The sequence below is a fragment of the Phyllostomus hastatus genome, unplaced genomic scaffold, assembly GCF_019186645.2.
Source record: "Phyllostomus hastatus isolate PE091 unplaced genomic scaffold, TTU_PhHast_1.1 phas_contig_551, whole genome shotgun sequence".
NCBI lineage: Eukaryota > Metazoa > Chordata > Mammalia > Chiroptera > Phyllostomidae > Phyllostomus > Phyllostomus hastatus.
The window spans coordinates 4,066,092-4,089,237 of record NW_025333909.1 but is presented as its reverse complement, the minus strand read 5'-3'; the positions used below and the strand labels follow the sequence as shown (position 1 = coordinate 4,089,237).

Genomic DNA, 23,146 nt, shown 5'->3' with positions numbered 1-23,146 from the left:
AGGTATGTGGAACTCTGCTTCAGAAAGGTTACTCAGAACAGTTGCTGGTGGATAGGAGGAAAAAGGACTATGGCTAATCACCTTCAAACTAAAGCTCAGACAACCAGTTAACTGCTACAGCCTACCTAGAACATGGCCATCCTGGGATTCTGTGACATTGACAAGAAATAGAGAGGGGCTGGCAGGCACAACTCAAGGGAATGGACTGGGGTTGCCTCTAACCTTGTGTAATTATAGCCTTATCAGAAAGTGAGTTACGTAGATTGGTGAATGTATCTGGGGAGGGGCTAAAGGATCAGGACATTGATTTGAAGAAAGTGGAGACTGGGATTTGAAGGAAAACAAATAGTAGAGGACAGATATTGGGAAAAGAAGCCCGATTCTGATGAAAATGACGATTGCGCAAGGATGGGAAGGAAATATGATGGGAAAAGGGATATAAAGTCCTGCAGAAGAGAATTGGTGAAAGTGTTGGATGAGTTGAGGCGCTTTAGCCAAGAGAGAAAGAGAGGTTCAGAGGGATATTGGATCTTTAGATCTCTGAGAAGTTGTTAGGGGCAGCAGGTAAGTTGTGTGGCCCCGGGGAAGCAAATATGACATCCACAGGCAGAAGCCACAGAGGAAAGGGGTTCAGATACACACAGGAAGAACTTTCTAAGAGTCAGAACTGTCCCAAATTGGAACGGGCAGTTTTGACAGCTAGCGAGATCCCCATCAGTGGAAAGTTGCAGTCAGGAACAACTTAAGTCTCAGCCAGGGTGCGGCCCAGTGTCCGGCCCTCCTTTGGGGTGGGGCTGGATGGCCCGGATACGGGGGTGGGGGGGATAAGCGCTGTGAAGGGAGTGGGAGAGCGCAGGGTGGGTCTGGGTAGGGGGTGGGTGCCCCCCTTGGGGCACCAATGCCCAGTCCGACCCCCACGTGGCTGGCGTAGCCCGCCAGGGAAGGGCTGGGCTGGGCGGGGCGAGGCTGGCGGCCGGCAAGGAGGCGGGCGCGAGGGCGGGAGCGGCGCGGAAGCCGGGCCACATAAAGGAGCGGGCGGTGCGACGGGGGCGGCTCTTTCCTGGGTGGGGTTTGTGAAGTCGTGGCCCGTTAGCAGGAAGCCGAGCAGTCGCCCGGACGCTAGTGAGGGACCCAATCCGAGCCCTCAGCCCCCGGAGTCCGAGCCGTGTGTATTGCGTGTTCAACGCTGCCCGACAGCTCCTAGCCAAACTTCGCCAACTCCGCCGCCTTTGCCGCCACCATGCCCAAGACGGTGAGTGCAGGAGGTGGGCGCTGCTAGCCCTGGAGACTCTAGCTGACCCTTGTAGTCTGTTGATGATGGCCGAGGGCTTGGCCAGCCACCCGGCCAGCTGGGGATGCCGCACCCTTCGCCAAGGCCTGGGGTGGGGAGGGGTGTGAGTGGAGTCCTGGTGTTGCGCGCCTTCGAGGGGGGGCTGGGTTGAGGTGGTCCTGGGCTAGAAGTGTGGACTGGGCGGGGCAGGCCTCTTTCTCAGATTCCAGTTCCCTGCGTCTGGGATGCGACTGTAGGGTTTCCTTGTGGGGCCCAAGTTCCTTCCCTCTTGTCTCTGACAGGCCATGGGCACAGGGAAAAAGACTCTGGTTCAGAGGGGAGCACGTCCCCCAGTCCAGGAATTGGCACCTCGTGGGGAAAGGCTGTCACTGTCCAGGAGGGACCTTGGGAAATGAGAAGCAAGGAGGAAGGAGATGTTAAGGGCGGATCCCACACCCTCACTCATCTTTCTCACAGACTCTCCAGGCAGCCTCAGCTGTTTTCCACTAGGAGAAGAGGAGAGTTGTGGAGGGACTCATTGAAGCTTCTTGCTTTTACCCAGGAGTGCTAACACTTCACTAGGCACCAGTCTGAGAAGTAGGTCTTCCCTATTCTCTAAGGGGAGAACACTGGTTTCTTCCTTTTCTGCACTTGCCAAATCCCTGCCCTTCAAGCCATTACTTAATGGCTCTTTATCTCTTACTTTCCCCTCTGGACTGTTCTGTGAGGTGTAGATTCTCTTCTGTGGGGCCACACTTTTCTAGAGTGGTGGTAGCTTCTAGGATCTGGTCTCCACCCCACTGGCTGTTATGAGAAGAGCAGAAGCCTCTTGGGAGTGGGGCCTAGGGGGGCCGGATGCCCAGGAGGGAGGGGCAGGGGAGGAGTGTGCCTGAATAATGAGCCCTGCTTGCTTTTGTGCAAGTCATGCCAAATGGCTGCTGGGGCCTTCCCTTGCCCAGGGAGGCCTGGTGACCACCCTAGTTTGAGTCCTTTATGCCAAGCAGCTTGTTGGGCTGGCCCAGAATATGCAGTTCTCCTAGAACCCTCTCCCTAGGACTACCTGAGCTTTGTGGAGCTGAGATAGTGACTAGTAGCCTTGAGAAAGGGCCGAGGGTCTCTGGATGAGCGGAGCAGGAGAGAGGGGGCAGATCTTTGGGTGTGTGCTGAGCTTTGGTTGCCACGTTGCTGTATTCCAGCCTTACTGCCAAGTCATTCTTGCCCTTCCCGAACCCTGTCCTTCAGAAAAACTAAGCTTTCAACAAGTATGTCATTCTACCATCACTCTTTGTTAAGTTGCTTTTGGTTTTACGGCATGAGGCTTTTCCACACTTGTCCCCCTGCTCCCGCCACACACAAAGCATGAGAAAATGGTTTTGAAAAGAGAGGGAAAATACCCCCACTGTCTCTGCCAACACAGGATTATAAAGAACCTTCCAGGAGCCTCTCCTTGGGTTTATCTCTCTGTGGTTGACTCCTTGACTCCTCTTAAGGTATAGCTTTGTCTAAATAGGTGGGTGGATCTCTGGGGATAGACAGTCCTGTGACTTCTCTTGTCTAGTGGCATTTCTCATTCTCAGTTCTGTGATATCTCACATTTAAACACAACTTAGTGGTCCTGGAAATTGTCTCAAAGTGGCCTTAACCATTCAACTCATCCCTAGTCAAAAGTGGCAAAGAAGATGGCGTGGTGATCTGTTTCCTGGATGTGGAGAGAGATGATTATGAGCTGTTTGAGGTCATACCTAGTGTGCTGAATGTACCTGAATACTGAAGGCATTTTTTATACAGATTGACTGAAACTTGAATCAGGTTGGAAGGAGAGGGCTGAATTTTGATGGACAAGAAGATCTGGATATTTTTGCATGTTGTTTGACTCAAGGAATAGTCAACTTCTAGGAGAAACAACAATATCATGCCTTTTAACTTGAAAGAGATGTCAGAGACTATCGATTTAATCTCTCAACTGATGAGGTTATTTACGCCTACAGGAAAGGACCTACATAAGGGCACATGGTGAGAACCAAGACTGGGGTCCAGGCTGGTTGGTACTTATTACATTGACCCTCTATTCTGACTCAGTGATTGGGTTCTTAAAATTGAGCCCTCCTCTTGCCCAAAGCAAATTGCCACCCTTTTTTAGGCCTTTCTGGACCTGAGATAAAAGGAAGTGGATAATTTGGGCAAAGTAACCAACATTTGCATTTGTGTGGTCTCTTGGTGAGAGTTAGGGGTGTTACAAGGTGCCTCCTGTTTTCTCATTCCTCATCTCAATGCTGAGGTGTTTAGTTCACTGCATACCAGTTCGTAGCTTTAATGAAGGAAGAAAATTCCCCTGTTCTCTACTCCCTCTTCAGTAGTGTGCTTTAGGCTATTTATGGAGTATGACAGAAAGGGAAGGGTAGTGGAAAAATCAAATCCATTCATTCATATGAACCATGTCTACAGTGTTTCCAGGGTTAGTTTCACTTTTGCAGCCAATTGTCTCCCAGTCAGCCCAGCCTCCCCTAAATCTGTTAAAACATACCCCTCTGTACCCCCCTAGCCAATCCTTAGATTCTGCTTCTAGTTGCCAGTTTTCCTGGGTCTGCTATAGTAGCCAGAATGGAGAACTAATTAACTGCTATTTACCCTTTCTGGTGATTATAAAAAATTTGAAAAAAAAATATTTTTCTCCCTTCCTACATTCTTTAACTGATTTTAGATCACAAAGTCTTTGGGACACTCTTGGGTTCCCTAAAAAGAGGTTGTTTTGAATTTTCAAGGTGTTGTTGAGTTTTTGGTTTATTAGAGTTGAAAATATTCTTTATGATTTTCAAGTCCAACATTACTCATTGTATAGATGGAGAAACTGGGACCCCCAGATAGGGAAGGACTGACCCAGAATGATGCAGCATGTCAGTAGTAAAGCTAGGACTTGAATCTAGGTCTTAGATGGTCAGTCTTGGTGAAACCTCTTCTGTTTGCTGGGATTTTAGCCCTAGCTCAATAGGTCAGAAGAAAGGTGATCAAGTAGTCATTGATGGGACCATCCATGTCAGCAGACATAAGGCCCAGTTCCTTGAAGTATTTGAAGGCTTCTGGGTTTGCATTTCAGCTAAACTTTAACAGGGGCTATGTGGACTGTTTATTCTCCTGCCATTCCTAGCATTGCTTGAGCCACTCGAGTGGCACTAAAGTGGTACTTGGTGAATAGGAGGAAAAATCTCAGTTTTTTAACCCTTGAACTAGCTCTGCCTACAGACTTTAGGGTGGGGCAATGGATCAGGAATGGGGGTTATGTGAGAGAATGGTGACTCTTTGGATCCTGCCTCTCTCCACTTTGGTTCTCCAGTTTACTTGGCCCATTGTGAAGGTGTAGGTGATAGAGATAGAGCAGGGACTATCTTGGAGATTTCCTTTAGGTTTCTTTTTGAATAGCCCTCTGTGCAGAGAGGGGATAGTGGGACAAGAGGGTCTTTTTTTAAAAAAAAAGATTTTATTTATTTTTTAGAGAGAGGGGAAGGGAGAGAGAGAGGGAGAGAAACATCAGTGTGTGGTTGCCAGTCATGCACCCCCTACTGGGGACCTGGCCTGCGCAACCCAGGCATGTGTCCTGACTGGGAATCAAACCAGTGACCCCTTGCTTCACAGTCTTGTGCTCAGACCACTGAGCCACACTAGCCAGGGCACAAGAGGGTCTTTATGGGACCCTTGAAGGTATCAACTAATTTATACTCTGTTATGTTAGGTTTGGAGAGGGGAAGGTTGCTCCGTGAGTGGATGACAGAGGTGGTATTGACCAGTAGTCTGCTAACTTTCCATTATTCTCTAGCTCCCTATAACAATAGCTTGTTTTAAGTGTGTTCCTACTTTTCACTCTCTTCCTCTTTTCAGGGGATTGCTTTACTGAATGCTGGATCTGGATGGGACATTTGGAGGTCATCTGGTCTATCTCCCTGATTTCAAATTTAATTCTCTCTAGATGAGACGAGATGAGATGAGATGACAGCTACATATATATTCTGAACTCTGTTCTAATAGTGTTGCTTGACAACAGTGTGTCTAGGTCCCTTTGTATTTTCCTGGGAGTCCCCCTCACTGGAATTTATAGCCTGAAGGTCTCCAGAGGGGAGAAGATCTAGTATTCCAACACTACTAGGGTTGGGCTTTTCATGGCTAGAGTTACTGAAAATTGGCATCATTAGTGGTTCGGCACAGTCTGTTTCTGATCTTTCAAATATAGAACTGAGTTTATCATGTACATCTTTTCCAACTCAAAATCTTTTCTCCCTGCTACTCCACCCTATTGTTCTGCCCCCATAGGGAAAAAAACAAACAAACAAACAAAAAACCAGAATACAAGGACGGTCTCTTTTGGGGTATAGTCTATTGGTCAAGTGAATGAGTTGCTCCTGTCATAATTGACTGGCTTCGATGTTCATCCCTCCTCCCATTTCATGCTTGATAGAGCTGAAAAAACTTTAATTCCAGGTTCTGATGTGTGGTACTTGGAGGGTTAGCTCAGGATTCCATTGACTTGGAAGGTGGGTATTGGGAAATGGCAAGTACCACTGACCTGAGAATTTTTCTTGTTTCTTTTTCCACGTAAGAAGAACATCTTCCCTGTCTTCAGTGAACTGACCCAAATAAATGGGCCTTAAGCAAGTCCCTTCTTCAGGCCCTCTGCCTCTGTAGCTTGTCATAAGGGTACTGTACTAGCAGTAGGTATACTCTAGGGACCCTTCCAGTACTGATGTTCTTGAGACATTCTTTCCTAAAAATTTGAGTGCCTTCTCTGTACCAGGCAGTGCATGCTGGCAATCCAAAGTTGAACAGCACTTGCTAAAATATATGTTGTTGTCCCCTTAACCTCTGGAATGTTGTTTCTTTGTGGATACCAAGTTGAGTATGGAGAGTTTCTAGCTTGGGAGTTGGTTTGTTTCCTTAGTAGCACTGACAAGAACACTGAGGAACAAGAAAAAACAAATGAGACTATAATCTGAAAGCTGTGGGTTGACTGAAGTGTCTCAGACAAACACTGAAAACTTCATGGCTTCCCTCACTTTCTTCTCACTGTCTGTAAGTAGCATAGACCCATTGTAATTCTGCCGACAGGTCAGAAAACTACTGGTTATATTTCAAATTTCCTTTTAACCTCATGAATGTAGTAGTTTGATATATTGGTGGACATTAAAAAGCTGGTGGGCATAAAGTAAGCTCCTAAGGTATCTACCACCAGTGAACTGAGGCCTAGCTGTTCTGGGATACAGCATTTCAAATGTCTCTGTACTTAGGATGACTGAGAACTTCCTCAGTCTTAAGCTTCCTTTTAGCCAATTGTTCTGGATGGTCTAGGTTTCTCACAGGAGCATTTTGAACCACAGATCAACTGAACTGGTTTTAAACATTTTAGCGCAACCTTAATGTTTTAAACAGGGATGCCAAACCCAGAAAATGGAAGTGATTTGAAGGAATTGGTAATAGTACTGGCATTAAAATCCAACTTGGCCTGGCCTGTGGTATAGGGGAGGAACTTCTAATGTCTGCCTTCTAAATGGTACTCTGTGCAGGGTGCTCAGTGTTTTCTTCCTCTGTGCTGAGGGTGAGTTGATCATACTGTTATTATGGTCATGGGAAGAGCAAGTTCTTGTTAGTGTGTAGAGCTGACCTCAGAGGTTACTTTATATGGACATAGTTAGGCTCCAACTGTGCCTTTGGGATTCTTTGTAGCACTTCCCAGGAAGGTGAGTGTTCAGCTCTGACTGTGAAGGGTGGTGGAAGGCGGATGTGTACACTAAAGGGAGGTGAGGAGAGGCCAGTAGCAAGAAACGCCTGCTTGAGTCTAGGCCTCACTCTCCTAAGTCTTTATAGAATATAGTTATTTATTTTCCATATGTAGATCTAGAGGCTCCCCACACCAGCTTGTTAGGGATCACATGAAGTTGGTAATAGTTTGGGTAGGAGAAATTGGCTTTCCTGATTCCCAAGGTAAGTGGTCTCTCACTGGATTTGCCTGTCTTGGAGCATTGGCTCTTTTCACCAAGGGGACAGAAGAGTTCCAGAGAATTAGCTTGTGTTGATTATATTAGCAAGATGGCTACACTGGAGTTCCCCTATATAGCTTCTGCTGCAGTAGGTTTCAGTCAGTGGGTGACTCAGTTCTTCTGGGGCCTCAGACTGACTTTTTTCTCTTCCTTCCTGCCCCTCACCCAAATTCCCCACTTTCTCTTTGCCATTTAAAATTTGAGCTCTGACCTCTTTGTATTCTTACTCAGTACTCCATCTTAAGCTGTTCTTGAGTTAGGAGGATTTTATGGTACTTTCCACATTGGCGACAATATTTGCTGCTGTAGCAACCATTTGAATACAGACTGCAGTCTCCTGGCCTCAATCCTCACTAGTCACCATTAGGTGTTGTAGGCAGGTAGATAGCCCAAAAAGTTTTTTTTTCAAGCCTTTATAGAAAGGGGGCATAAAGTAGTGGTGAAAACCAGACTCTGGAACCAAACTGCTTGGGCTCAAAATTCCAGCTCTGTGACCAAATTAGGTGTATAGCTTTGGGCAAGTTACGTAACTTCTGTGCCTCATTTTCTTCAACTGTAAAGTGAAGATAACAATACCTATCTCATAGGGTTGTTGTGAGGATGAAATGAGGCAATTCATGTAAAGTGCTTAGAATTGTGCCCAGCATCTAGTAAGTGCTGTGAAAATGTTACCTATTATAATTACTGCTGTATGCCCAACCCTTTTCTTGGTAGGATGGTAAAAAGAAGGCAGGCAGCTGCATTCTCACCATTTATTGAGTGGTTACTAGGTACTATTTACTATAATGGATACAAATAAATTAGTGGAGGATACAGTTACTGCCTTTGTAGATCTCCTTCCTTCATGTTTCCCTATGAGCTAAACCAAGGAATAGAGCTCAGTGATTACTCTCTAGGTCCACAGCCTAAAAACAGCCTTCAGTTCTAATACCTTTGCTATGAGATAGGTATTTGGGATAGGATGAAAATGAGGGGAGGATTTCTTAGTGTGTGATAGTGATAGGTTAAGAAGTGTGGCATTTTCTGGCCGGAGCCTATCTGTAGCATCTGGACCTTAAATTTGGAGAGAGGGCCCTTTGGGTTACTTTCAAGGTATAGCTCTTTGGCTATGTGTGATGACATGCCTAGATTTCATGCTCCCTTCAATGGGCTTCTTGTGGGATAAAGTTAAGTGTTGACATATGTCCTAGGCCGCTAGTATGGTGACCTACCCCTGTGCTTGCTTTGTAGTAGTGATTTGCCAGGTAGCTCCTGTGATTGGTGACTTTGAAGGTTGAAGTTTCTTTTCATCCCTGATGACCCTTCTACTTTCTGGGAATTGGAGAAGATACTTTGTGTGGCCAGGGCATCAATCAGGCCCTAATGAAAGAAAAGTTGAGATTTGGGCATTTGCTGATACAAACCAAATTATAATCCTGAGGAATCCTTTCCTGCATATATATTTGGGAGGTCACAGGGGCCAGGTCCTGGGAGGGGGAGCAAAGCTTGGTCAGCATTTCGTTCCCTCTCTTTAATCCTGGCCTCGCTTAAATACCTGGGAAGGATTGAGGCTTGCTTTTCTCCAGTGAAGTGTGTTTAGAGAAGGCTCCTGACCTTTCTGTCTTGGTCTACTTTGCCTCCCCATCCTTTTTCAGAAATGTCAGCGTGAAGGTTAGATGAAGTACAACCAGAGTCTCGTAGTGGCTGTAATTTTTAACTGGGGTTGACTAATCTGTGGTATGGAGTTGGAGGGTGGGGTTAAGATAACAGCCAATGTGGGTGTCATTGGTTAGGTTGTACAAATTGTTGCTATCTTTAAGGGTTTTAAGTGAGCTAAATTCCTTTCCAAACCTCCTTGCAGATACTCCTGAGAGACTGACAAGCTCATAGCAGTTTTTTCTTGCTGAGAACAAAAGATACTTAACCTCTTGGCCTTTTATATTTTTCTCTAACATGAAAATATCAACAGTATGAGAAATATGTACCCATAGTACATCCAAGTCCCCTTCTTCAGGTGACTTCTTGGCACCTGGGCCATGGTGGACCTAACATATGCTTGGTGAGGATATTCGCTGTTTTGCCTCAAGGTTACATTATACATCTCTGCTGGTACTTGGAGAGCTGTTCCAGCAGGGCTTGAGGTGGGCCTGGGAGAAATCTAGCCTGGTTACCTTTCTCTCTGCCATAGCCTGGGCATTTTCCTAAGGTTGGGAGTTTGCCTCCTGGCCTTAGGCCAGTTGCCAGAGGAAACCAATGACTAAAGGCTTCCTCCCTGTGATGTCAGCTTCTGGAACCTTTCCTGATGATTCCCTACCAGTCAAGTATGCCTTATTTGGCTATTTTCTCCCCCCTCAAATGCCCTTCACCACCTCAACTAGTCATCTGTTCCACTTTGATACAGGGAACACCTTCCTCAAGTTTGTATAGTGTCACCTGCAAACATTTCTCCTTGTTTAGGTAGGGTCTGTTTAGAGCAGGGCATGAGACTCTTTGATGGGGGTAGGGGGTGAGTAGGAGAGGAGAGAGGGAGATGGGAGAGCTCTGGAATGGGTGATTTCTTTACCCTGCTTTTTAATTTCCCCTTGCCCTCTTGACCCTGTCCAGTCACCACACTCTAGCTTCTTACCTAGATTTTTGATAGTTTAGGAGTATCCTTGCTTGGCCTGAAAAGGCTCAGATTGTGGGGGTGGGGAAGAACAGGGTGGGTCAGGGGCTCTCAACAGCTGAAACTATTCTTTTGGAGTAGGTAGAGCCTTCCATTTGGTAAGTTCTTTGTGTGTGCCTTTTGTATTCCTAGGCTTCTCACTTGGCTTTCCTGAGTAGGGTGGATCCCAAGACGCTCTGGCTCCCATCCCCAGTGCTGAACTGTCTAGCGCTAGGTTTGAAGAGCTGAGCTTTTTGACACTGGAGTTTGGGGCACTTGTGTAGATTTTTTTAAAATGCTGTTTAGTAGAAATGTTGCAATAAAAAGAATAGTGGATCGCCAAATCAGGATATCTGGTTTTTAGTTTCTGCCTTTGTGTCCTTGGGCAAATAACTCTTACAGGCTTTCATTTTCCTGTCTTCAAAATGAGAACATCATTTTTTTCTGACTTCCTAATTATTTGTGCCCAGTCTTTAAAAAGATAATAAAGGGTTCTTGGAAAGAGTATAACAGAACGGAGAGCAGTGACTATTTGGAGAAGTTGCCATCTCTTCTTTAAAATGGCATTGGGAGTGTCATCCCCCCGCCCCCCAGCTATCAATGTGTAAGCATCCCTCTTTATTTCAGTAAGCTCGGCTTAGAGGTATTGGATCCACCTACTACAGAGGTCGCTGTGGCCATCCTGGCTTGGAGAGACAACTGTTGACTGAGTGTCTTGGGTGGGGCCTTAGAGTTCAGCCTGAAAACTATAGTTGCTGGCTATTTTCAGTCATTGGTGTCTCCAGGAATAATAGAAGACTCTTGGATTGGTTATTGTTCTAGCAGGGAAGAGTGAGATCAAGAAACAAACCATAACTGAATGCAAATTATATTTGACTTCCTCTGCTTTTTTCCCCTCCACAACATCCCTCTCTTTATGGCTATGAAATTACTTTTGGTGAGTCTTAAATTGGTAAGCTTCTCTTCCCCATCCTCTCTCTGGTCACTGCTGTCCATGTTGCCCTTGGATGGGGAGAGCTAGGTGATAGGGGCTTGAGTGGAGTGAAGGGGAGGGATTTCTAGCAAGGGAGATTGCTACATGCCTAGTTCAGCCTTCAAAGGATCCCATATTTTGTGAATATGACTTCTTTTGATGTTCGACTTGTAGATCAAAGGAGAGGGATTTCTGAATTTCCTTTGAGGGCCTGATAGGGTAATGGGGCATGATCACGTTCCGGGACAGGGTGTACCCTTGGTTGGATCTGTTTTCACTCTTCTTCCTCCTTCGTGACATTTTGTACAGTACTTGCTAATGAATCAAGGGTCCCAGGCTGTATCTCCACCAGCTAGGAGTTGGTCATGAACATGATCTTTATCTCTCCCGAGTCCCTTTGAGGGAGAAGAAAATTAAATTGTTCTTGACACCTGTCCTCCCTCCTTAGGGAAAAGTTCCTAGGGCAGTTTTCAGAGCAGGCTTAGTTAGGTAGAGCTGGATAATGCTTTTGCATAGAAGATCCTTCCCCAGCATTGAGCTGGAATGGCTTCTGGGCCATGCAGGAGCTTGCTGCTGGGAGCAGCTACCTTTATGGCAGCCTTTAGTTCCATGTGGGGCCTCACATGGGTAAAAGATTCCAGTTGCGGGTGGTAGATTAGAATGACTGTTAGTGAGAGAGAGTACGCAAGCAGGTGTAGGTGAGGGGGAAGGGGAGAAGGAAAGAGGAGTCAAATGGGAGAAGAGTTGTTCTTTATTTTTCTATTTCCCCTTTTTATAAAACCCAGCATGGTATGTGACAAAGTTTAGCAAATAGAGGAAGAATTCTTCCATAAGCCCATCATTTTAATACAGCAATTATTATTTATGTATATTTCTTGTCACACATCACGTGTGTACCTTAATTTTCCATGGTGCAATTGTGGTGTACATAAGAAAATCCTACTCCTTTATCCCTACTTAATATATCAATAAAAACTTAGGTAAGTGGGATTTAGTTTTTTTTTAAATCAATATTTTAAAAAAAGACTTTATTTATTTTCAGAGAGAAGGGAATGAGGGAGAAAGAGAGAAAACATAAATGTGAGAGGGAATCATCAATAGGTTGCCTCCCATATGCACCCTGACCATGGACTGAACCCGCAATGCAGTCATGTACCCTGACAAGGAATCAAACTGGTGACCTTTGACTTTGTGGAATGACATCCAACCAACTGAGCCACACTGGTCAGGGCTAAAAGTGAATATTTTAATGGCTTTACAAAATTTATTCCAATGGATGCCATAATTTACTTGACCATTTCCCTTTAGGGGGACATTTAGGGGGACATCCCAATGTTTGTCAACATTTATAACCCAGCAGTGAATGTGAACAAGAGAAAGTTTAAACCCCTTAGTATGGTATATAGGAAGAACCCTTTGACACGTGGCTCTAGCTTAGCTCCTTCTCCGTACTCAGCTTCCACTTCTCCTCACATGTATACTTTGCCATAGCTTTGTGGGATCAAGTATCCCCAAGTAAGTTATACCTCTTGTATCTTTTAGCTCTAGCATATGCTTTTTCTTTTAGCTTGAAATGTCAAGTGTCTCTTCTTTACCTCCCTTCACTCCATATCACCTGTGCTGGAAGCTTTCTTTTTTTTAATATTTTATTTATTTATTTTTTAGAGAGGGAAGGGAGGGAGAGAGAGAGAGAGAGAGAGAGAGAGAGAGAGAGAGAGAGAGAGAGAGAGAGAGAGAGGGAGAGAAACATCAATGTGCGGTTGCTGGGGGCCGTGGCCTGCAACCCAGGAATGTGCCCTGGCTGGGAATCGAACCTGGGACACTTTGGTTCCCAGCCCGCGCTCAACCCACTGAGCTACGCCAGCCAGGGCTGGAAGCTTTCTTTAATACTCCCAGATAGTATAAATTATACCATCTTCTGTGTGCTTGCTGTACTTTGTAAAAATGTCTATTATCATACTTATCAGGTGGCATTGCAGTCCTCTGGTCTCCCAGATTTCTCTAGTAAACTTGTGTATTTGAAAGTTTCTAATGCCCCCAGTCAAGAAGGGGTTGTTGTGCATGTGGAGGTAGTTAGGGATGAGCAGGCCTTTGAAGAGCATATAATCAGTGACAAATATGGAGTGAAGCAGCAGTAATGCATACAAGGGACTCAATAGTGTTGGATGAGCACCTGGTAGGACATACTATGCACTAGTAATAGAGAAAATGCACCTTGGAGAAGGGCAGGACGCATTAGCACTTAGAGGGAAGAGAGACCTGAGAGAGTCTTCCTGGTGTTGACCCACCAGAGTAAACTTCTTAAATTATTCCAGATAATAGTTTCCCATCTGTGAATTGGAAAGAGTAATAGCACCCTACTTCTAAGGATTATGGTGAAGATTTAGGCACTAAAGCATCTGAAAGCACCCTGTCAGGTATGGGGCACAAGGGAGGGAGAATAGGCCCAGTTGGCTTCTTAAAGTCCTGCTTTTTGTTTCTTTCCCATCAAGCCTCTGAGCCCAGAATGTCAGATGTCTTAGTTTCTAGGAGCAAGCATTCCTGTAGGTGCCCTACAGCCTGGTGCTTTTAATGGGAGGTATGCAGGGAAGTCCCATCTCCCCACTCACCTGAGAGCATGGCTCCAACCATTCCCAGCACAGCCCTACTCAAGAATGGCCATAAGTGGCTGAGGAGGGAGGTGCCACCTGTTCCTCAGCTCTTTAGCACCATATGAGTGGTACTAGAGTAGAGGGTTTCCTAACATCCCTTTTGGTGGAGGTGTAAGTATTTATAGAAGCTGCAGAGCTGCAGTGAAACTGGGTACTTTTCAGGCCTTCTGGCCCCAAGCCTGCCATGCATTGTTAGAAGGACATGTCTCTGCATCTGTCACTGACTATATGCTCTTCAAAGGCCTGTCCATCCCACTTGTGTTGGGCAAACAACTTACGGGGAACAGAAAAGCCAGATTTAAGATCTTAGGGTGGAGATTCTCCTCCATCAGGAGTCCTGTTTTTTGACACAGAGTACCCATGGCTTCTTGCTGTTGTCCTGGCCATTTTGAAAACCCACAGTCCACCCCAGGATTTTATGTTTTATGAAGGAAACAGATTACCTGAATCTATGGAAGATCTGTTGGTCAACTATAAGACACAACCAGGGAAAGGGACTTGCTCAAGGTCACTTAGTGAGTCAGGGCAGAAGCAGGTCTTGACTTCAAGACTCTCAGGTGGGTATTCTTTTCATTCTACCAGCTTAGCCCGCTAAAGAATGTAAGCTTCATGAGAACAAGGATGGTTTCCCTTTACCCACTGTATCACAAGTACCTAGCATAGTGCCTAGCATAGAAGAGGTGTTCAACAAATGTTTGTTGAATAGATATTACATTAATAGCTACTGTTGCCAAGTTGGAATTGTCTTTAACAAACTCTTTTGGCCAGGTGTTCTAGAAAGCCAAACAATTCTAGTGGCCCACTAGAAATTACATAATGAGGACCTAGCTGGGCCCTGGCAGAATGGAGCTGAGTAGTGCCAAGGAATGGGGAGGAGTTGTCCCTCTTGTGCACCTTGGAGAGCCTGTTTACCTGTAAGTTGCCAGCTTGTTCACAGACTATTCCAGTTCCATTTCCCATGTCTTTACACAGTACAGTAGTGTTCACACCAAGAGGCAATATTGAATCAGACATTTCAATGGATTCTAACAGGGAACCATGCAAACATTTCTATCTGCTTTTGTGAAGCAACCTTGAGTTTGGCCTTAGAGTACCTATTTGAGGCATTACCCAGTTTAAAAGTTTTTTTTGTACATGCGCTTCTCATTATGGCATGGCTGGCAGGCAGGGCTGCATTGTGTATCATAGTCCTGACAGGTTTGTGCTCTCTAGGTTTAGGGGTTGAGTTGGCTACTATGTCCAGGGATGGGCAGGGCCAGGAACAGATCAGGGAATGACAGCAGAGATGTCCTGTCGATCTCAAGTTGGGGCACTCAGAAGCTGAATTCTTCTGTGGTTGCTGATGTTGCCACCATCACCCACATTGCCTTAGGGCCCAGAGCTTCACATCTTTGCAGATTTGGGTGTGTTTTAGTCAAAGTAGGCTAATTTTGGGAGCAATAGGAGGTACTCTTCCTTTCCCCCATTTCCGAGAGAGGGGTGTAGGTTTTAGAGGTATAGGTTTTAGGCCTACTAGATAGGTTCTGTGCTCTAAAATAGCAAGAGCCTCTGAAGGTCATCTTGTCTTTATTGTAATTTATTTAAAAATGTTTTCTTTTTAACTTTTAAATTACAATTGACATTCAGTATTATATTAGTTTCAGGTGTATAGCATAGTGGTTAGACATTTCTATAACTTATGAAATAATCTCCCTAAAATGTCTAATACCCACCTGGCACCACACATTGTTATTACAATATTATTGACTATATTTCTTATGCTGTACTTTACACCCCATGGTGATCATCTTCTATTTAAAGGAATTTCTTTCCTGTGCCAAGCTAGACACCATACAAGAAATGTTAATAGGCAGTCTGTGCTGCTTGATAGGGCAGACTTAAATACAGACAGACTTCATTTATTTTACAATTTTTGATTTATAATGTTTTTCATTATGAAATGAATATATAATTTGCTATAAGAAATGAAACAGCACTGAAAAGTATAAAATCCCCTGTCTTCTTCCTGTGACTATTCTCTAGAGAGAACCATCATTATTAAGCAGTATGTGAACTTCTTTTAAATTCATTTATACACATATATGTTTAAACACACATTTAAGACAAATCTATACTATTCTACAACTTTTTTTTTCTACCATGTGATGGCCATCTTTTTACGTCAAATCAGATTTTAATGTCTGTATGTGCTCATTAATAGGCAAATTATCAAATGAGTGCAACACTTAAAATCTATGCAAATGAAAAGGGCTATATTCTTCATTGAGTGGAAAATAAAGAGGATATTGTAGGGGTTGCCTGCCTGAAAGAAAAGGCTTTCTGAGGAAGATGGGAGTTGTGGCCCTTCTGTTGGGATAAAAGATGGGGTGATGAAAACTGTTTCCCTTTCTAAGTTGATTAGGTCTCATTCTAGAGATTGCTTTGATTTCACCTGTGCCTAAATGACCTTAGTGGAGTGATTGGCCATACAATAGACCACTTTTCTGTAATAAAAGTGGCTCCCTCCCTCTTCTGTGGCTTTGTCAGTCTGGGGTAGTTTATTTCCAAACAGTACCTGACTGAGAACCCTGTTCCTCAGAAGATCTCTGGCTGTTGTAGCTGTCTGAGGTTAGAAAAAGAAGCTGTGTGTGTGTGTGTGTGTGTGTGTGTGGTGGGGGGGTGGTGATGGGAATATGTCTTTCCAGTCTTCTCCAAAGAAAAGCAGTGAAGCTGGATTAGATTCTGTCTCCTACCATACTTACCAGGGATCTAGTCCAGGTGGCAGGGAAGTAGAATATTGCAGAATACTCAGCTGTAGTTGAGCCATTCAGTTGAAGAGTTGAGGATAGAAACTTGCGATGTATACAATAACCAAAAAATATATTATGAAGAAAAATTCTAGCCCAGTGGCTGCCCCTGGTCCTAGGAGCTTGCTAGCTTGAGGATATTGATTGTGTTGAAAGAGCCAAGCCAGGCAAGGAGAAGCAGAATTACCAGAAATGCAGGCTCTCTTCTGCTCACTCATGGCATGCCCCACCTTTCTCTTGCCTTTTTAGTTCTCAGACTTTCACAGTGGGTGGAACAGAGCTTCTGCTTGTGTAGCCTTTAATCCGGGAGCCTTGGCCACCAGAGGTTGACCTTGACTGCGCTAGGTCTATGGGCCACTGCAGGCATTATTGCCTTCCCCTTTAGATAAACAGGAAGCTTTAGACAAATTTTTAGTGATTGGAGCTTTTGAATCCTTGTGGGGCAGAGAGATTTTTAGTGATTGGAGCTTTTGAATCCTTGTGGGGCAGAGAGAGCCAGGCTATAAGATCAGACACCAAAGAGGGAAGGGTATACAGTCTTTTTTTAAATCATTTTTAATTTTTCAATTACAGTTGGCATACAATAGTATATTAGTTTCAGGACATACACCCCAGTGATTAGACATTATATAACTTACTAAGTGATCATCCTGATAAATCTTGTACCCATCTCGTAACCATACATGGGTACTAGACTATTACTGACTATATTCCCAGTGCTGTACTTTACATCCCCATGACTGTTCTGTAACTAACATTTTGTACTTCTTAATCCCCTCACTTTTTTCCCCACCCCTCTCAGCCCCTGTCCCATCTGGCAACTGTCAAAATGTTCTCTGTATCTATGAGTCTGTTTCTGTTCTGCTTGTTCATTTATTTTGGTTATTTTAAGGTTCACTTGTTGATAGATATGTATTATTGCCATTTTATTGTTCATATATTTGATCTTTTTCTTTAAGAAGACCCTTTCACATTTCATGTAATACTGGTTTGGTGGCAATGAACTCCTTCAACTTTTTGTTGTCTGGGAAGCCCTCTATATGTCCTTCTATTCTAAATGATAGCTTTGCTGGGTAGAGTAATCTTGGTTGTAGGTCCTTGCTTTTCATCAGGTTTATTATGAAGGCTTGGATCCAAAGTATCTCCATGCATTTAGACCAAGCTTGTAGGAAGTTCTATGTTTCAATGCTGATTGGCTTTGTGACCTTGGGGAAGTCCCTTAACCTTTCTGAACTTCCCATTCTTCATTGGTAAAGTGGGGATGATAATGTTGGCCTCAGAGTTGTTGGGAAACTTGAATAAGAGAATACTGGAAAGTCCTCAAATAGTAGTTCTGGAGAAAATCAAACAGAGGATTCAGGTGCTCAGAGAAACTTAAATCATGATTTAACAGCCTCTGTTGACAAAGCTAGTAGAGTGTGTCAGTGCATGAAAGACTTCCACCTCACCATTAAGGATAGTTATTATTCTTAAAAGGGAAAGGCTTAGTTATCAGGAAAAGTCCACTTCTGTGGAACAGCTGATAGACCGTTTGGGATCAATTATGCGTTGTTATATAAGCAGCTCTCAACTATCTATAACAAAATTTTCTTTTCCCAGCTACCAGTGGACAGCCTGTTCCAAGTCATGTGAGTCTAGGGAATGCAAACTCCCTTGGTTCTTCTGAGAGCCCAAGCAATACATAATTAGTTAGACAAATTATTGAAAAAAATTCTCAAAATAAAGTGGTGAGATTGCTATAGCTGAGTTATCCATAGGTGGTGTAAATAATTGAACTTAACCACAAGGAAAATGGTGAACTTTGATCTCTGGAGCAAGGAAAGTGATGGCTTCTCTATACCCTCACTGATCATCCCTCTAGGTGTAAATTCAGGTAGGAGTAACAAATTTATGAGGCTGGGGTTGGGAGGGAGGCAGCCCTTCAGAGTGGAGGTAGAAAAGACCATGTATGAGATTGCTATATATAGACTATTATTCCAGGGAGGATTTGAAGTTCTTCTCTTCCCCTGACTCCACTAGGGTTCAGCCTTTGTCAGGAAGAGCCAAGACTGAAGAAATCTTGAAAGAGCTATTACAGACCTCTCTGGGCAAGTTCCTCTGGAATCTCTAGCTATTGAACATCCCAGAACAGGGAATGCTAAGATTAGGAAAGTAGGAGGGAAGTTTAGGGGATGGCTTCCTGCTTTCCAAGTAGTTCCCTGTTTAAAACAGCCCTGTAAATTGAAAGAATCCCCTTTTCAGGTTGTCTGGCATTGCCCTGCAATGATTTTCTAGTGTTTCTAGCTTTTTTCATCCTATGTCTGGACCAAAAAATGAGTACCCAATACAAATGCTGACAATTCTCTACATTTGTGGTATTCATTATAGTTGTCAAAGTCCTTTTACTCCTACTATTATATCGTTTGATATTAATTAACTCCAGCTGACAGATTAGGAATCATCTCCACTTTCTAATATGGAGAAACTGAGGTTCAAAGAAGTTAAATGACTGCAAAAATTACTCGTCTAATGAATAAGGAATACAGAACGTGAGTGAGAAACAGAAGACTTCGGTTTTAGATTTTGCATAGGGTGGGGTGTGGAAGGGGACAAGTGCTGTTTCATAAAGTCCTGGACTTGAGTTCTAGTCATGGTTAGGTCAGGGTTCTGAGGCTAGAGAGGAAGTTTCAGCTTTGAACACTTGGCCCTTCCCCTGTTCCAGTAGTTTCCCAACCTCCCTTCAGTTTTCTTCTTCAGAAAAATTTCATGACTCAAGGATAAAGTTTAGAGAGAATTCTAGTAGTTGAGTCTGTGTGCAGATGTAATGTTGTTTGTGTTCTGCCTGTTTGGAGCCTGGCTTGACTCTTGTTTTTGAAGCTGGCTTCATGTGTCACCCTTCTTGCTGGAGTCAGACTACTGCCTTCAAGGCTAGATGAGCTTTCCACCTGGTTGAGCCAATAACTTGGCTTTGCCTTGCTCCTGGACACATAAATGTAGCTTGTTAGGAAGTGGGAATTGTTTGGGGATTACTTAGACATAGCTAATGTAGGGTCTTCTTTGTACCTTGGTGGGAGCATGAGCATTGGTCCAAGTTGTTGCTGAGTGGAAGAGGCATTGCAGAATTATGGAAAGAGCACTTTTCTGATGTCGAAAAGCTGGAGTTTAGTCTGGGCTCTGCTGCTAACTTCCCAGGGCAATGTTGCCAGTCCATTGCCTTTTTTGGGGCCATGGCCTGTTCTATAAGGAGTTGGCTTGGCTAATATTGGAGAGGAGACAGGGCCTTTGAACATTCAGGAGCATAACTGAGTGGAGGAATAGGCAGGTGAGGGTGGCAGGAGTCATTGCAGGCCTGACCTGAGTGAGGAGGGAAGAGGTGCCATAGAAAGGTAATTCTTAGGGATCCCACCAGACATAGGCGATAGGATGACATCAAGAGATAGATGGTTTAGATAGTTCCTGGCCAAATAGTCCCTGGTCATAAGTAGTTGGTAATCCCTCAGGAATGTGACACAGTCACATGGGAATGTGTCACAAGAGCAGCCAAAGGCTATGGAAGCAGGAAAGGCAGTTCTTCCTTGTCACTATCCTCTATGTGTAGGGTGTGAAGTCCTTAAAGTTGTGCCATAGAGACCAGATGTGGCAAATGGATAAACACTGTTAATAATGGAAGATAAGCCTGGTTCTTTAGAAAAAGGAAAAGTCATAATACTTGCTTGATATCAAAGCATGTAAAGCTGAATTTACTAGTGCTGATACATTTTTTTTTCTTGTGGATTTGAAGCAATATTTGGAAAAGGAGGAAATTTGAACTTATGACTCTAGAGACCCTAGGAGCAAGAAAGGAGGTCAAGTTCAGCTATTAAAACTGCCTTTCTTATAGTGGGGGACTGAGTTTTGCATTGGGCCAGCTAGGCTTCTTTCCTTCTCATCTACTTGGGAAGTCCAGCTTGCCTATGCAGTTGGTCTTTGCCAGCTTGTGGAAGCACGGGTAGACTTTGATTAATTGTTCTGGCTTTAGGCAAGAGTATTTTTTAAGAGCTTCCCTAAGATATTCTAATGTTGGGCCAGTGTTGATAACTACATTCCTAATTGAAGCTTCTCCATGTTACATGTGAGAAAAGTCTGAGAAATAGGAGGCCTATGCCCATGGCAATACAGAATCGTTACAGCTGAGCTGAGCAGAGTCTCTGTCCGGGGGCTCTTTCTACTCCCCTCTGATAGCTGGAGGTAAAGGTTGCCCTGACAACTCAGTTGGGCAGCTTTTAAACTTGGCCATTGGGCTTAGATGAGATATGTACCACCCTTAACCCGAGTGCTGAAGGAAGGAGCAAGGTTCAGAGTAACTAACTGGGCCCAAGGGAGGTAAGCATCTCTTTAGAGCACAAATTCACTGTCTGGGCATGTGCAGACCAGTGGTGGTGGGGTGGTGGTGGAGGGGATAGAACAGGATGGGAAGTGAGTAATGCTGTGGGCATTACTCAGTTACTGGGAACATTACAGTTAGTTGGTGAGTAAGAGCCCAAGGACCTGGTGGTGGCATTCCTCAGGTTTATATAAAGTGCTGGACTGGGACCCGGCCCTATATTCAAGGCAAGGTGCTTGGGAAGTGAAGACTGCTTGTTCACTGCTTCCTGCTTCAGCTGAATGGCCTTTACACTTGACTAGCCCCTAGCCCCTGCTGCTCTTATACTTTTCAGAGTGCACCAAGCTCTCCCAGAAGCTCTGGCACCATATCATGGTGTGGTCTTTGATTATTTTTCCACTGTTTTATATGTGGTATCCCGATTAGAAAATAAGCTCCTTGTATGGTAGGAAAGAGAACTTTGTTCTAAACTCTCCCAGAGGCACAAGAACATGTTTAATGTGGAGAACCAGGCAGCACCAGGAGGACATCTTGTTTTGTTTTTCTCCCAGTAGATTACAAAGGAAATTTTCATTTGGGGAGAAAGGTGACTGGGAGTTTTAGTGTACATATAGCATGCACTGCATTCTCAGGGATCCAATGATTACATCTTTTCACTACTAGATGGGGAACCCCTTGAAGTAAGGGCTTGTCATAATCTCTGTATTCTCAGTGTCCAATATCCTGCCCCACAGTTTGTAGGTGCTTAATAGCTGCTGAATTGCTTTGAAGGCATTTCTTCTCCTGTGTTCTCCCTTGAGTCAGACCAGATTCCCTAGAAGTCTTCTACCTCCTGGGAGAGGAATATGGAAGCTAGTGGGGAGGAAAAGACTACTTCTGAGCATTGGCCACCCTCAGCACACCTTGAATCCAGAATCCCATAGTTCTTAGGTAGTGGTTGACTTTTAGGGTATGCATGCATGCTTTCACATGTACATGATTTTCTTATTTTTGTTCTGTACAAGAGAGGCAAGTATGAGGAGCAGGGGTATGGTGTGGAAAATTAGAGGGTGGGTACTCCTGCGTGTTTTTTTTTACCACCTAAATTGTGAGAGAAGTGCTAACTGGACCCTGAGGATCCTAGATGTAGTTCAGAGGAGAGAAAGGCGTGTGTGTTGTGTTGGCTATTAATGGAGGTGTTTAACCTTGGAGCTCTGTGATTGGCATTAATTTCATTCTTAGCAATCCCAACCACTGAGTTTGGCTTCTCTAACTCAATTTTCTTTTGTTCTCCAAACTTTTTCTAAGGGGATGGGGGGAAACAAACAACTTATGTCCATCTCTTTATTTTCTGAACCCTTGATAGGTCAGTTAGGATAGTTTCCTTTTTACTTTTTTCTTCTTAATGTATGCCTCATGTTCTTCAAGGCCAGAGGTTGGAGCCAGAGGCCTAAGGGCCAGGCTCTGTATGGCTCAGCCCCTGGCATGGGGCCTACTATTGAGGGGGATCAACTTGGCACAGGGCCTTTCTGGTATGTGAAGGAGCCTTTGTGGAAGACAGCTAGTGGTCTAAGCTGATCACTTACGTCACCGCCCCTCCCCAATGCCTTTACTTAAGTAGGAAGAAGGTACTGTGTATTATTATCTGGGCCAGTTATCTGGCTAACTTTCAGATAAGACCCTTGCTGTCCCATTTTCTATGGCAAGTAGAATGTGAAGAGAGCTATTAATCTGGGTTTGTGGCCCTGCAGGTTGTGGGTGGAGTCACTAGCCTGATAATAGTTGGTCTAGTCTAGCAATTGGCAAATTTGCTTGCTTAGACCTGTTTTTGTACATATTGTAAGAATAAGTGACACATTTTTTATTCGTTCATTTAAAAAAAATTATTGTTGTTGAAGTACATTTGTCTCCATTTTCCTCCCACCACATCCCCCTGCCTCATCCCTCCCTGCCTCCCACCTTCGATCGTACCCCCTTTGGCTTTGTCCAAGTGTCCTTTATACATGTTCCTTGATAACCCTTTCCCCTTGTCCCCCATTATCTCTTCCCTCCTCCCCTCTGGTTACTGTCAGTTTGTTCTTTATTTGAATGTCTCTGGTTATATTTTGCTTGCATGTTTGTTTTGTTGATGAAGTTCCACTTATAGGTGAGATCATATGGTATTTTAAAAATAGGCTTAATTCACTATTTTTATCGTATAAAATTATGTGGTGGCTACAGCTGGAACCTGGGCCCTCTGCACAGAAACTCTGGTGTGGGTCTTTACAAGATGGTTAGTGAATTCCTGATACAGAGACTTGTTGAACACAGTCTCTTCCCAGAGGTCAGGGGAGAAATAGTTGTAGGTCTTAGAGATATCATCAAAGGTGTCCTGGAGGAAGCTGCCCAGGGTGGCAGTGTAGCCCCTAGCCAAGGTGTAGCAGTTTTTGATACTGGCCATCAGCAGTGGCTTCTTGGGCAGAGGGGCCAAGAAAATGCCAGTGCCCCTGGGGGCGGGGG

The 23,146-nt window shown here is 44.3% G+C and overlaps 1 protein-coding gene across 1 annotated transcript in view; it reads left to right on the top strand.

Moving 5' to 3' along the window:
- Positions 1-1,016: 1,016 nt before the first annotated feature.
- MSN (moesin) overlaps positions 1,017-23,146 on the top strand; it is a 68,216-nt gene continuing 46,086 nt past the window's right edge. Inside the window, exon 1 of the mRNA XM_045847406.1 lies at positions 1,017-1,252. Coding sequence (XP_045703362.1) covers positions 1,241-1,252 — 12 coding nt within the window. The 5' untranslated portion in view covers positions 1,017-1,240. The remainder of the gene's footprint in view (positions 1,253-23,146) is intronic.